The sequence below is a fragment of the Callithrix jacchus genome, chromosome 4, assembly GCF_049354715.1.
Source record: "Callithrix jacchus isolate 240 chromosome 4, calJac240_pri, whole genome shotgun sequence".
Taxonomy (NCBI): Eukaryota; Metazoa; Chordata; class Mammalia; order Primates; family Cebidae; genus Callithrix; species Callithrix jacchus.
Window position 1 is genome coordinate 6,372,501 of NC_133505.1, and position 15,813 is coordinate 6,388,313.

Here is a 15,813-nt window from a genome sequence, read left to right on the forward strand (position 1 = left end):
CCCTCACTCGGCGGGGTGTGTGTGTGTGTGTGTGTGTGACCTCCTCTCTCCTTCTGCCCTCACTCGGCGGGGTGTGTGTGTGTGTGTGTGTGTGTCCTCCTCTCTCCTTCTGCCCTCACTCGGCGGGGTGTGTGTGTGTGTGTGTGTGTCCTCCTCTCTCCTTCTGCCCTTTCTGCCCTCACTCGGCGGTGTGTGTGTATGTGACCTCCTCTCTCCTTCTGCTCTCACTCGGCGGGGTGTGTGTGTGTGTGTGTCCTCCTCTCTCCTTCTACCCTCACTCGGCGGGGTGTGTGTGTGTGTGTGTGTGTGTGTATGTGACCTCCTCTCTCCTTCTACCCTCACTCGGCGGGGTGTGTGTGTGTGTGTGTGTGTGACCTCCTCTCTCCTTCTACCCTCACTCGGCGGGGTGTGTGTGTGTGTGTGTGTGTGTCCTCCTCTCTCCTTCTACCCTCACTCGGCGGGGTGTGTGTGTGTGTGTGTGTGTGACCTCCTCTCTCCTTCTACCCTCACTCGGCGGGGTGTGTGTGTGTGTGTGTGTGTGTCCTCCTCTCTCCTTCTGCCCTCACTCGGCGGGGTGTGTGTGTGTGTGTGTGTGTGTGTATGTGACCTCCTCTCTCCTTCTGCCCTAACTCGGCGGGGTGTGTGTGTGTGTGTGTGTGTGTCCTCCTCTCTCCTTCTGCCCTCACCCGGCGAGCCTGTGGGAAGGCCCCGCGGGGCTCCCGTTCCTGCACCTGCTCCGAGGCGGTCCACCTGGATTCTGCCAGTGGCAGGAGAAACAGCAGGTGCGGTGCGCACTGCGGACGCTGATTGGTCGTGCGCCGCACGGTGAAAAACTTGAACGTCTACCCCGAGTCCTGCAGCTCCGAGTGTCTCCGCGGGTGGACGCCCGGCGCACAGTCGTTACTTCTCTTCACCTGTGGATTCGTCAGTTTCTCGTTTGTTTCAGGAGGCGATCCCGCGCCCTGGGTGCGCCGAGACCTCCGGGGCAGCGGAGGCGCCTCCCCTCGGCGGGCGGGCGGGCGGGCGAGCGGCGACCGGGGAAGATGAGCGGCAGCAGCGCCAGGTCCAGCCACCTGTCTCAGCCCGTGGTGAAGAGCGTGCTGGTGTACCGCAACGGGGACCCCTACTTCGCGGGGCGCCGCGTCGTCATCCATGAGAAGAAGGTGTCCAGCTTCGACGTCTTCCTCAAGGAGGTGACCGGCGGCGTCCAGGCGCCCTTCGGGGCGGTCAGGAACATCTACACCCCGCGGACCGGCCACCGCATCCGGAAGCTAGACCAGATCCAGAGCGGGGGCAACTACGTGGCTGGAGGCCAGGAAGCCTTCAAGAAACTCAAGTGAGTCGGTCTCCCCCACCGCCCACCGTCTCGGGTGCCCGACCGTGTTGGGGTCGCTGTGAGGAAACGCAGACCTCCACCCCACCACATCTCAGTGGTCGAGGGGCTGTGACTGCTGAGTGTGATTGATGCCTCTCAAAACTCTGGTTGCAGTTGGGGGGCAGGGGTTAGCACGGTGGCTGGAGAAGGAATTTCAGTTGGGTACCAGTAAGGAGCCAACTTAAAATTTGTGTATAAACAACAGGAATCTTTTTTAAAAAAGTATCCTTGAAAAGATTAGTGACCAAACTGATACTTTTGCATTTTCTGTTCAGCTTCTTCTGTCCTCTTCCCCCCACCCTCCCACTTTTCTCCCCTGGAACTCCATCCTTTTAATTTAAATAAACATTTCTTTAAAAAAATCACTTCCAAGTGTTGGACACTATATTGCCAGCAGAGGAGACAATTGCTCTGCATTTCCCATACTGTTTAAAATCTTTCGACCTTTCATTCTACGAAGAATTGACAACACTCACTTTTGTGACCCTGCTCCCACCCCCTGCATGTTTGTGCTGTTAGCATAATGCAGGAAGAGTTTATTGGCTGACTGTATGTGTCCACTGTCTGTGTCCGGCAACGTGATTAGACCTTCAAGGGCAGGGGTCCTTATCTCCAGCTCTTGTAAGGGAGCTCACTCATAGTAAGTGTTCAGTGAATCAAGAAACCGTCAACTCAGGGGAACAAAAATGAACAAGACATGATACCTTGCGTAAGCTAACATTTTTCATGCAAGGTACAAAGGGATATATGTAATTAGAAAAATAAAGTTATACAGGAATTGTGAGAAGAGAGTTGGTTGGGGTGGGCATTGCAGGACAGGTAGAATTTTATATTCCATTTTTTTACGGCTTTATTGAGGTATCTTTCTCACAGCATAAAATCCAACCATTTCAGTTGTTTTCAGTGGATTTAGAGTTGTACAACTATTACCACCAACTAATTGTAGTTCATTTCCACCCCTCCCACCAAAAAATTTATACCTCCCAATTTCCTCTTTCCCCTGTCATCTGGTAACCAGTAATGTATTTTCTGAATCTATGGATTTCTCTATTCTGGACATATCACATAAATGAAGTCGTACAATATGTGGCCTTTATGTCTGGCTTATTTCACTGACGATAATATTTTCAAGGTCAATCCATGTTTTGCATGGATTATGTATGTATCAAATGGAGCAATTGTCAAAACAAAAGCCCAAATGGTATGAGGATAATTCATGGGCTTTCATTTAGCTCCTAAATGATGCTGGGAAAGACAGCAACATCTTTTTCAAATGGAACTGATCAAATCGCGGCTTGAGTTGTTTTCACTTAGATTTTTCTAATATTTTTGAAACATTAACTATACGTGAGATAGCTATTAAACCTTTATTTATTTCTAATGTTAGATCATACACTAAAAACCTTTATTTTACAGCAGAGAATTCTAGAGATTATTTTCTCCAAGATGTTCCCTGTGCAGTGTTAGAAGTTGACTCTACAACATTAGTCTTGTAGATCTGAAATTACTTTCCTGCACATAACACAATATGTTGGTATTATTTCAAAAATCAGCCCCTGCAGGTCCACAAAAGACCCATTTTATTGCTAAGACAGAGTGTTTGCACTGTTTTAAAAATATGACCACTTTTACATAGGGGCAATGTATGATTATTTCTAGAGAACAACTAACTAAAGTATATTATCCCAAAAGGCAAATAGCAACAACAAAAACATTTCAATGGCCAAAATTAATTCTAACAGAAGCTTTCTGGGACAAGTTGGCAATTAGAGTAGTTGGGGTAAAGGATTGATCTATCATTATAAATTAAATGTTAGAGTCATACTTTTTAATATGAAAATGTTTATTTATCACATTTTATGTGAAGCACACTTTAGGGACCATTTGAAATTGGAGCCACATCACAGTGATAATATATGTAAAGTTGACAAAGGTATAACATTTTCAGTTGTGCTTATGTGACAGGCAAAGCATGATCACTAGTTAATGTATAGAGCAAATAGTAATGGAATAATAGGAGTCCCCAGAGGTTAACTAGTCCAACCATCCGTTTCTTAGTTGAACCAGTTACCAAAGTCATCCCACATGACTGAGCATTTTTTTTAATCATTAAGGTGCTCTCATACAGAAAGTAATTTCTCAGCCTTTCCTAGTCGTTACCCTAAAGCATGCTACCAGTACTTCCTTTGACCTAAAGCCCGTGTTTAATGGAACAGTTAAGAAGCTTTGCACAAAAGCCTGTCTTTTTAAACATCAAATCTGTAAGAATTAGAAATATATTGTATACAGTAAGCAGCTAATTATTAAGAGGGAAAAATGTTTCCTAATAGATGTATGTATTTCTAAGACTTTCCTTCTCTTGAAGTTTAGGGTAGATACATGTCAGCTCTGGTTGGTGACACTGCAAGCAGTTTGTACTATTGTAATTACTTTTAATTAGTAGCTGTTTGGTTTTGCTTTAAGGTTGAGTATTTCCTATCAGTTGCTATATTTTTAAGTTATTTTTTAAAGCAAATTACTGACTTAAAGTCTATAAAAGCAATCTGTATTCTTTGTTTTTTCCCCAGTTACTTGGACATAGGAGAAATCAAGAAAAGACCAATGGAAGTTGTTAATACAGAGGTAATGCAAATATTACTTTGAAGATTCAAATAAATAATGGTGTCACTTGTTTTTTAAGGTATGTCTTAGAGATCTGGACAGCACTCTACTTTGATGAGTTCTCTGATGTAAAGAAATGGAACGTTATGGCCGGGCGTGGTGGCTCAAGCCTGTAATCCCAGCACTTTGGGAGGCCAAGGCGGGTGGATCACGAGGTCAACAGATCGAGACCGTCCTGGTCAACATGGTGAAACCCCGTCTCTACTAAAAAAAAAAAACAAAACACAAAAAATTAGCTGGGCATGGTGGTGCATGCCTGTAATCCCAACTACTCAGGAGGCTGAGGCAGGAGAATTGCCTGAACCCAGGAGGTGGAGGTTGTGGTGAGCCAAGATCACCATTGCACTCCAGCCTGGGTAACAGGAGCGAAACTCTGTCTCAAAAAAAAAAAAAAAAAAAGAAATGGGACGTTATATGTTTTAAGGCAAAGATAATTCTTTCATTGGATCATTGTCAGAAATGAAAAGACTGGGTAGGTGTCCTAAGATGTGCAGGATATGTCAGGATTAGACACCAAATGTTTCTCATTTTCCAGCTACATGTTCTCTGATGGAAATCCATGGGAATTTTCCCTGTCAAGTGAGAAGAGTCTGAGCATTGTTAGATGAATCTTTACCAAAGCTGTATCCTCATCCTAACGTGCCTGTGATAACTCAGTGGTGGAAATAGCCGTGATCACCCTGACCGCTCCAGAGGCTTTCAAAGGAGATGAGTAGATTTCATGCTGGACACTTGTGACATCAGGAAAACACCTGTGTTTTAACTAATATCAAAGTACAGGTTGAGCATAGTTAGCGAAAGCTTATGGGAAGGTTGGAAAAGGAGCCTGTGAAATATTCAGAATACCACATTCCGTATAGCTTCTGAAACCTGGATGGAGGTTGTAGGTATTCTGTAGAATGTATTCTTTAGTTTGTGGGAAAAAAAAAAAAAGATTAAAAACAAAGTTGTGGCCACAGGCTGAGACAGAGAAAATTGTAGTTAGGTCCAAAATGGGCCTCTGTTCAGTGGTCCAGCCAGCCAGTCTTCCCAGTCGGACCCCAAATAAACAAGTGCTTCCAATGGGTAAGTTTTGCCAATGAAGAAATGACCAACAGGAAAAGTAATTTTTCTCACTTATAGTCGAGAGCCCCAGAGGGACTCTCCTCAACTCCCGCCATTTCCTCTCACATCAAGTTTGTGCCTAATAGGTCCCACTAGAAAAAATACGGCATAAGAAAAAATTCTACTTGTGCAGTATTTGGAGAAGATGAGGTTGTAGTCCTTATTCAAATAATCTGTGGAAAGAGGCACCTTCCCAGATATCGTTCAACATGATATTTTGGTTTGTATTTTTGATTTTCAGGGCGTCAAATTGATTAGTCTGGAAAGTGATAGGCTTTGGAACTTAGAGTAGACAAAGGTAGGCATTTTTCAGGTTGTGCTTACAATATAGCTCAAGAGTAACCACCAGTTGATCTGTCTCAAGTCGAGTAGTAATAAAGGACAGTTTTGTGAATTTGTTCTGGATATGATTCTGTTGAAAGGATACACACCTGTTTAAAGTATGCTGCCTTGCATGAAATTGGTGATGGAACTTGGACTTCTGCAATAGAATTTGAGGTGTGTGAATTCCTAAAAAATGTGAGCACAGTATGTGCACTCTGGATGCCAGGGTCTTGCTAAAGACACTATCCCGAGTAAAAGGCAGCAGGTGTGCAATAGATGATCGAAAATCCTTTTTTTCTTAAAACATTATCTTTAACAACAGAAGCATTCACAAAAACTCCAGTTCATGTAATTTGCTAATTTTTCTTTCGCTTCGGGGTTGGTAGCCATGGTTTCTCTTTACTTTGTGCTTACGCGGGAGCCAGCATACAAGATCCTTATTTATGGATGCACGTCTTACCTGTGAAAAACCTACGTCTTTTCTCCAAATAAAAGACTGCCTCTCTTTCATCCTGCTTCCTACTGATGACTCCTTTCCCCTTACTTCTTTCCACTTGCTGCCCTGCTGTGGCCTTTCATTTCTTCTGAGTCCTTACCCACAAACCCTTCTAAAGGAGATGGGAAAGGTGGTGAGAAGCTGGTGGTCCATGCTCTTTCCCGCATCTCCCGTGCACCCATGTCCAGCTTTCCCACTCCTTTGCTCGAGTCCTCTCTCCCACGGTGCCCTCCCATCCTAAACTTTCCTCCAGGTCTGGACAAGCAGAGTGTTCACTTTTAACTGCACATGCCCAGTCTGGAGACACCTTCCTCCCCAAAGTTCACACCATGACCTTCACCCTTCGAAGTATGCCTTGAGCCAAGAGAGCCCCTACTTTCATTGCCAGAAAGGAAGGTTTTGGGGTTCTTGGCATCTCTAAAGGAAACGGCAAAAGCATTTTTCTTGCAGAAGTATCACTTTGACTGTGGATTCTATGGTATTTTTATTGCTGTTTTAGGTAGAGTGCAAGTAAAAAAAGAGTTTAGTTAGAATTTGCCCTGAGACTCTATCGTGTGTATAATTTTTAGTGTGGGAAACTACCTTTCTCTTTCTCACAATGGATTTCTAATCAAACTTTTGGAGTTCAACAAGTTGATAAGTTGGAGGATGATCTATGCTCAAACTTTGAGAACAGACTTGGTAGAACACTGGCATTTCACAAAAATTATAGCTCATTAAAAATCTTAGGTGGGGTATTTCCTTTCAACATGAATGTATTGAGAAAAGATTTCACATCTTGTTCAGTGCTATTGAGGACCAACATTCTTTGGAGTAGGATGATCTGTAAAGGAAGATCAATAGAGAATTATTTTGAATAATTTGGATTTAGAACACGAATACTCCATGAAATTGGAGGGTTAAGAGTCATTTCAAGGGGGAGTTTCAGTGCCAGGGTAGCACAAAAATATTCAAAAATGTGTCATTAAGAGGGATGAGTAAAATAACTTTTTCACTAAAATGGGGAGGCACTTCCCTCAAATCTGAGGTAATTTCAGAGAGTTTGATTTTCAGTGATGAGCCTGTATAATAAAAGCCACCACTCCAATATACACAATTCAGTTTTTCTGGTTGCCTAAAACATACTAATTCTGATTATTCCAAGTGCATTTTCATGGAAAGACCTTTGCATTTCATTGGGGTCATGTAGAGTGTGTGGCACTGGGTCCTACCCACTGTGGCTGGGACACCCTTTCAGTGAGTGCTGGGAGTTAATTATTCCTTCTCTTTTCACAGAGCAGCTCACCCAAGACCATGGTACAGTCTGTTGTTCTTATGTAGTTAATAATTTAGACAAGATGGCACCTGCTTACTGACCGCAAGTCATGGTAACTAGAATGTGCATGTCACCTCAACACTGGAAATTCTTTTGTGGTTTGTGTCACTGCTTGCTTCTTCCATGAGGCTTGTCTTTAAAGAGACGTTGAAAGGACAGCCAGTGTTATTCGTCTTCCCCATGTCTCCTCATGGGGTCAGGGAAAGGCAGAACTGTAATAGACCTAACCCAAAAGAAGCATAGGGTCCTATCTGGTGAACACTTTGCACAGCAGGAAGTAATGGGTGGAGGCAGGGGGAATAAAGAGAGAGAAGAAGAAAGAAAGGAATAAGGTGACTCTGTGGTTGTTTGCACCTGCCTCGGAGTCAGGGCACCTCAGAGCAGCCTATTCCCATCTCTCTACACACAGGTCCTGCTTTTACTAATATCTGAACACACAGATCTCCTGGATTGCTCTTGTACTCTTTTTTCTCCTCCTCAATATTTTGTTTAGCTGTATTTTCTTTCTCTCTTTCTCTCTCTTTTTTTTTTGAGACGGAGTTTCTCTCTTGTTACCCAGGCTGGAGTGCAATGGTGCGATCTCGGCTCACCGCAACCTCCGCCTCCTGGGTTCAGGCAATTCTCCTGCCTCAGCCTCCTGAGTAACTGGGATTACAGGCACGCACCACCATGCCCAGCTAATTTTTTAATATTTTTAGTAGAGACGGGGTTTCACCATGTTGACCAGGATGGTCTCGATCTCTTGACCTCGTGATCCACCCACCTCGGCCTCCCAAAGTGCTGGGATTACAGGCTTGAGCCACCGTGCCCGGCGGTTCACCAGCTCCTTTCTTTCCTCTTCACCTTAAGCAGCCTGTGGGTTTCCTCTGTCCCCGTGCAGTGGGGACCTCTGATTGTGCATGTGTGTTGCCTTTACCAGCACTTACTGTTGCCCCTACCCTTTTGCTTTACTGAATATGATTTCTTCTCCCTTTCTTCTTGTGTTTCTACCTTGTCCTCTTTGCTTCCATGTTATCATCTACCGAATGCCGAAAGAATGCGATTGGCAGAGTGAGCAAAACGAACAAGACATGCGTGACCTCTCACCTCCAGGAATCGATAGTTTTGCGGAAAAGACAGATGAACATCTCTAGGACCACATACTAAGGGACGTAATTTAGTCTGTGGTACTAGAGATGTTGAACTGAACGGCTCCAAGTTTGCATTGAGCCGTTTAGTTCAAGTACTTCCGGCTTTATCGTGTGGCGGCAAAGCCATTTGTGGATGCTCCTAATGGAAGCGTCCTTCTGCTTTGACCTGATTGTAGATCTCACTGTCCATTCCGGTGCCTCATGTCTCATCCGTGTCGTGAGTCTTTCAAATAACGACATGCTTTTTTTTCCCGTAACCATCCGAGGTGGAATTAACGACATTCTTAAATAGATATTTAGAGTACAAATCTGTTTTACTGTGTGAGGGGCTTTGGTGCACATTCCATACAGAGGGCAGGGGGAGGCACCTTGACTTCGGAGCACTTATGATGGGCTGGGAATTGTGCGAGGCACTAAGCATAAAATGGGTACTTTACTGCTCTTACTTGTTGGGAGTTCAGCGTGTAGAAAAGACACAGAAGGAAACCAACTGTGATCGCCTAGTGGCAGGTGGCCGTGCCGGAGGTGTGCTCAGAGGACTGAGGGAGTGAAGGCTGGATTAGGGTTGTGGGTCAGCCAGTTTGAAATGGTTTAAAATATAATAGACTCTTTCATTTTTTGTCTTGTTTCTCTTACATCAACGTTTTGAGAAGGTCTCTTTATACAATTTGATTAAGAGGGCATTATTTAATACTTACATCTGTAAAAGAGTCAAAAATCAGTCTCTAGAAGAAAGAGTGAAAATCAGCTTGGATGGAAAAGGGAAAAAGGTCACTGCTATGAACCAGGTTCAACGATAGACACATTTAAAGCCAACTATTAAACGAGCAGGAAACATCGTTTCTCCCATGGTGGCACAGGGCTGTAAAATGCCGCAAGGGCCTCCTGCTGGAGTGATTATTGCTTTCCTACTGCTGATGCTCTCAGTCTTGCTCTGCTAGTCGCATCTTTTACTGCCGTCTTTACTGGTTAAACTTCCTGTACCTCATACAAAACCCGGTTAATCCCTGATTCTTTTACTTTCACCTGAAAAACAGAAACCAATCTAAAACGGATCTCTCGTTCCCTTAGCTCTTCAGAATCCTTCAGTGATACCCCAAACCCTCGAAACCTACAAACCCTCCTGCCTCTTTCTCACTGTCGTTTTATAGATTAAGTGCTGGCACTTGCTACACCAGGTCCACACGTCTAATTTTGTCAGATGGCGGGCTCGTTCCTGTTAGGCGTCTGATTAGGATTTCACATACGCGTCAGAGTTGTGTGTCAGGTTGCAGTCTTCAGTAGGTCTGCTCATCCTGTATAGTACCCACCACACTGAAGGCTGCTCATCCTGTATAGTACCCACCACACTGAAGGCTGCTCATCCTGTATAGTACCCACCACACTGAAGGCTGGGAATCCTGTATAGTACCCACCACACTGAAGGCTGGGAATCCTGTATAGTACCCACCACACTGAAGGCTGGGAATCCTGTATAGTACCCACCACACTGAAGGCTGCTCATCCTGTATAGTACCCACCACACTGAAGGCTGGGAATCCTGTATAGTACCCACCACACTGAAGGCTGGGAATCCTGTATAGTACCCACCACACTGAAGGCTGGGAATCCTGTATAGTACCCACCACACTGAAGGCTGGGAATCCTGTATAGTACCCACCACACTGAAGGCTGGGAATCCTGTATAGTACCCACCACACTGAAGGCTGGGAATCCTGTATAGTACCCACCACACTGAAGGCTGGGAATCCTGTATAGTACCCACCACACTGAAGGCTGGGAATCCTGTATAGTACCCACCACACTGAAGGCTGGGAATCCTGTATAGTACCCACCACACTGAAGGCTGCTCATCCTGTATAGTTAGTACCCACCACACTGAAGGCTGGGAATTGCCTAAATCTGACATGATTTTCATGTTCCTTATGGGCCAATTTAGGTAGATATCCATTTGCCTTGCACATGCCTGGTCATTCTGATTTCCACATAGTGGGTAGATGTCTCAAGTAATTTAAAAGCCTTTATTCCAGCACTTTGGGAGGCCGAGGTGGGTGGATCACGAGGTCAAGAGATCGAGACCATCCTGGTCAACATGGTGAAACCCCGTCTCTACTAAAAATAAAAAAAAAAAATTAGCTGGGCATGGTGGTACGTGCCTGTAATCCCAGCTACTCAGGAAGCTGAGGCAGGAGAATTGCTTGAACCCAGGAGGCGGAGGTTGCGGTGAGCTGAGATCGCGCCATTGCACTCCAGCCTGGGTAACAAGAGCGAAACTCCATCTCAAAAAGAAAAGACTTTATTGCCACCATCTATTTAGATTTTGTTTCAGGGGTAAAATTAGTTGTGTTTAAATCTTTGATGCATTGATCACCCTGTACGATAATTTGCAGCTATATTGAATGAATGCTATTCACGCAACAAGTAGAGCCATTCTTCACTCTACTCAGTCTTGGGGATTGGTTCCAGTGCCCCCTGAGGATACCAGAATCCAAGGATTCTCAAGTCTTTACATAAAACGTCATCGGATTTGTGTATAACCTATGCACATCCGTATACTGTAAACCATCTCTAGATTACCAATAATAACTAGTACAACGTAAATGCTATGTAAATAGCGGTTATACTATGTTGTTTTTATGTCCTTTTAAATGCCAAGTTTTTCTTCTTGGTCTGTGGTTGGTTGAATCTGTGGGTGCAGAACTCATGCATATGGAGGGCCAGCTATGTGTAATGCGTGCCCGTTGTGTGCCAGACACTGTGGTTGTCAGCTGGGAACGAAGCTCCTGGTTGCTGACCATGGAGCTTACTCATCTTTACCTCCCTGGTGCAGTATCCCTTGATTTAAACTCTACCAGTGTTGGTCGTTTTTGCAGAACATGGTATAAGGCAGATTTCTGTGATTCAAGAGCTATATTTAGGGACTAAATAGCTTTTCAACTTTATTATTGATAATGAGTCAGAGTATAATGGGACTAATTTTTGAAGAGTAATAAACACTTAATTCCTGGAAAGTATTTTCTGTTTTCTTAAAGTTATAAACACCTCGTCTACTCATTGTAGCCTGAATAATAGCTGGGGTTGTCCCTGTCTTATGATTAGGATAAATAGGCTTGAATCTCTATTGCTTAGTCTTTTTTTTCCCAAGATTTCTGAGAATTCCACAGGTATTATATTTCATGCCCACCTCTTCTTCTGAGTTTCTGCTTCTGAAGTATTGGTTGAGTTATGGATTCTCTTGTTCCCTTACAGTTTGTGTCTCTTTAGGGCCCCATCTACCCAGAGATGAAATCCTTTCATTAATGCCCACAAGAATACCCTACTCATACAAGTTGGTGTGTGGTGAATTTTTTTATTTTTTATTTTTTTTTGAGACAGAGTCTCACTCTGTTACCCAGGCTGGCGTGCAATGGCGCGATCTCAACTCGCTGCAACCTCCACCTGCCATTTTAAGTGATTCTACATGCCTCAGTTTCCCCAGTTATCTAGGATTACAGGTGCCTGTCACCACACCTGGCTAAATTTGTATTTTTAGTAGAGATGGGGTTTGTCATATTGGCAAGGCTGGTCTTGAACTGTTTACCTCAGGTGATCCACACACCTCAGCCTCCCAAAGTGCCGGGATTACAAGGCATGAGCCACCATGCCTAGTCTGTGTGGTGTGAAAGTTATCAGTGGTTTGTAGAGTGGATTTTGTAAGTCATGTAGGAGTGTCAACAACTCTAAATGATATTATACTTCATTCTTAAGAATACTTTGTCTTAGGTGCCAATTCAGACTCCAGCCCGAGACTATGCTTTTTGATGACTTCTTTCTTTTTTCCTTCCTTCTGTTTCTGTGAATTAATGTTCTCAGGGTCAGCAGTAAAAATAATTTTTTTTTTTTTTTTTGAGACAGAGTCTTTCTCTGTCACCAGGCTGGAGTGCAGTGGTGCAATCTTGGCTAATTGCAATCTCTGCCTCCCAGATTCAAACAATTCTCATGCCTCAGCCTCCCTAGTAGTTGGGACTACAGGTGTGTGCCACCATGCCTGGATGATTTTTGTATTATTAGTAGAGATTGGGTTTCACCATGTTGGCCAGGCTGGTCTCAAACTCCTGACCTCAGTGATGTGTCTGCCTGGCCTCCCAATGTCCTGGGATCACAGGCACGAGCCACCATGCACAGCCTCACAGTAAAGATAAGTTTTACTCCCTTCTCCACATTTATATTTTTTAAAAAATCAGTAGTCTGTTTTGGGTTTCCCCTTTTTTGATCAGTTCTTCCTCATCTGCTACTGATATCCATCACTAACCCTCAATAACCAGTCACAAGAGAAATAGAGGCAAGAAGAGAGAGTAGGTCAGGCTCACCTGATTCAACAGAATCTATTGGTGAATAAGTGTGCTATCTGGACTTCAGAGAAATGCTGCCTCAAAAGTAAGACCACAGTGAAAATCTTCCCAGAGACTGGCAGCCTTCTTCTTGGATAAGCCATCCTACTGAATCCTCTTGAATATACTGAGGTAGGTGTATTCTCTTATGGAAAACTTGGATCAACCTTGTTCTTCTTAGTGGGGTGGAGAATTTGAGGAATACCAGGAGAGGAAGAGAGAAAGGAAGAGTTTGAAACTGCAAAACTTGGCCTTGCTGAAAAGTGTGTGGGAACCCAGGTTGTACTTCAGGTCATTTACTCAGGTGAATGTCCTTAAGGTTTTGGTTATCATTATTAAAACTTCACATCTCAGTTTAATCATCAGGCATAATCTCCAGTGAAGCATCTTATAAGATTTCCTACTTAAAGTCTTTGGTTGAGAATGGGATTCTAGACATTAAATTGATTCTAGCCATTAATTGGGATTCCAGGCATTAATGATTAACCTTACTGCAGGAAGGCATGGTGATGATGTGGTTTAACTCACTAACCTTCAGCTTGGGAATTCTAGAGGCTTCAAAGAGGAAACTACTGAAGAGGCAATCTCCTAAATATTTATTTCTTCAACTTGAGGAACACTTTCGAGATTATCTTAGTCAGGTTTACTAATTTATTGAAGAACCAAAGAAAATAAAACCCACTTTTGTAAATTCTTCCAACAATATTGAAGCCCCTCCCCAAGCTTTTATTTTATACCTTTCCCTGAGTACTCTGATATAAGTGCTACATAAGAAGCGTTCTTTTAAGGAAAGCCAGTTCACATCAGCGACCATGGTGATTCCAAAGTATTCACGACCTTACCAAGGTTTTGCTTTTTTTTTTTTGAGACGGAGTTTCGCTCTTGTTACCCAGGCTGGAGTGCAATGGCGCAATCTCGGCTCACCGCAACCTCCGCCCCCTGGGTTCAGGCAATTCTCCTGCCTCAGCCTCCTGAGTAGCTGGGATTACAGGCACGCGCCACCATGCCCAGCTAATTTTTTGTAATTTTTAGTAGAGACGGGGTTTCACCATGTTGACCAGGATGGTCTCGATCTCTTGACCTCGTGATCCACCCGCCTCGGCCTCCCAAAGTGCTGGGATTACAGGCTTGAGCCAACCAAGGTTTTCTGTTGAAGAACAGCTGCTGTATTTCACTTCTCTTTTGCACTTTCTTGTTTTACCCTTTGTCAGTATTGAGCTGTGTGTATGGATCTGTATGGATGCGTGTGTGTGTGTGTGTGTTTGAATAAGACTGAGAAAGACAGAAGTGTATCTGTCAACTAGTGAAATATCAGTCTAATGAAAAATATCTATCAATAACCCCCAATCAGCTCTGATCAAAAGCTAAAAGATGGGTGGTTTTACTTTAGCCTTTAACATGTATCCTGGCGTTTGTTCCAAATTTCTTGCATCCTCTTTTTGGCATTTTAGGCATGGTTTTAGGAAACTTAATATCTGTGAAATTAGAAGATATGCATATTAGAGCATGTATAGTTTTTTAATTTATAGTAATAAGCTGTTCTAAGCAAAGAGAAATTTAATAAACATTTAGAAAATAATTATTAACCATTTAAAAAAATAGGAAAAGTAATAAAATGTTAAATTACTAAATATGTATAAAATACCACTTGTTGGCTCAAGCCTGTAATCCCAGCACTTTGGGAGGCCAAGGTGGGTGGATCACGAGGTCAAGAGATCGAGACCATCTTGGTCAACATGGTGAAACCCCGTCTCTACTAAAAAAAATACAAAAATTAGCTGGGCATGGTGGCGCGTGCCTGTAGTCCCAGCTACTCAGGAGGCTAAGGCAGGAGAATTGCCTGAACCCAGGAGGCGGAGGTTGCGGTTAGAGATCGCACCATTGTACTCCAGCCTGGGTAACAAGAGCTAAACTCAGTCTCAAAAAAAAAAAAAAAAAGTACCACTTGTTTTTCTTCTGCCTGACTTATTTCACTTAGCATAATGTTCTCCAGGCTCATTCATATTTTTGCAAATGACAGAGTTTCTTTTGTTTTTATGGCTGAATAGCAATGAAGCTCACATGTGAAATCTAAAAAGTCAAACTCATAGAAGAGAAAAGAATGGTGGTTACTGGGGCTTGGGATGAGGACAGGGTGGGGAACAGGGAGTGTTTGCGAAAGGGTACAAAGTTTCATTTTGACAGAAGGGACACATTCTGGAGCTCTAGTGCATAGCATGTTGATTATAATTAATAATAATGTATGTTTGAAAATTGCTAAATGAGTTTTTAAATATTCCTACTACAAAAAAGTGACACACATGTGAGGTGATGAATATGTTATCTAGCTTAATTTCATCAAGCCATGCTGTACTATGTATCAAAACATGTTATTGTACTCCATAAATATATACAATTTTTGTCAATTAAAAATAAATGAAAATACCACTTAGTTAAAGTATCAAACTATTCTCAATAAAACTTTTCATTTAAATTCTGACCAAAATAAGATTCTTTTGGCAATGGAAGAGCAACACCTATCGAAGCGAGAGGAGCTTATTTTTCTCACATCATGTGGGATTCGGGAATACAGAAGGTGAAATTTCAGGACTGTGTACTACAATGCATGATCTGAAGTCCTGCCAAGGTATATCACGCTTTTGGTTCATGGTGGTTTAGATTCTTGTGCACTTGCTAGAAAATCAATATTTAGGTTCATATTTCAGGTTAATTATTAGAATGAGCTCATTGAGTTTTCTGGTAAAGCCCGAGGAACTCTTCTTGATGAGCATATATTTCCATAAGGTATAAATAGCAGGAAAATGTGACTCAATAACTAGTAACAGCTAACCAGGATGACAAATAAATTGTGTTCAACTTTTTATTGAATGCTACTCATGTATGATTTTACATTTTCTGAAGAATATTTGCCAATAGCTAGGCAGTGGATGGACTACATTCTAAGCCTACAGATATAAAAAGACTCATCTGCCAGTCAGCAATGACAAGGTAATTGTAGGAGGATTCTGTAAAGAGTTTTAAAAGGTAAGATACATGGA

At 43.0% G+C, this 15,813-nt stretch overlaps 1 protein-coding gene across 3 annotated transcripts in view; it reads left to right on the forward strand.

Moving 5' to 3' along the window:
* The window catches only part of DCDC2 (doublecortin domain containing 2), a 202,203-nt gene that overhangs the window by 3,865 nt on the left and 182,525 nt on the right, over nucleotides 1-15,813 (forward strand). For 2 of the 3 annotated variants that reach the window (XM_008993891.4, XM_035294775.3), the window contains exons 2-3: nucleotides 947-1,336; nucleotides 3,943-3,997. In XM_008993891.4, coding sequence (XP_008992139.3) covers nucleotides 1,044-1,336; nucleotides 3,943-3,997 — 348 coding nt within the window. In that variant the 5' untranslated portion in view covers nucleotides 947-1,043. Of the gene's footprint in view, nucleotides 1-946; nucleotides 1,337-3,942; nucleotides 3,998-8,083; nucleotides 8,623-15,813 lie in introns of those variants that run through there. The other variant, XM_035294776.3, reaches the window with a different exon arrangement.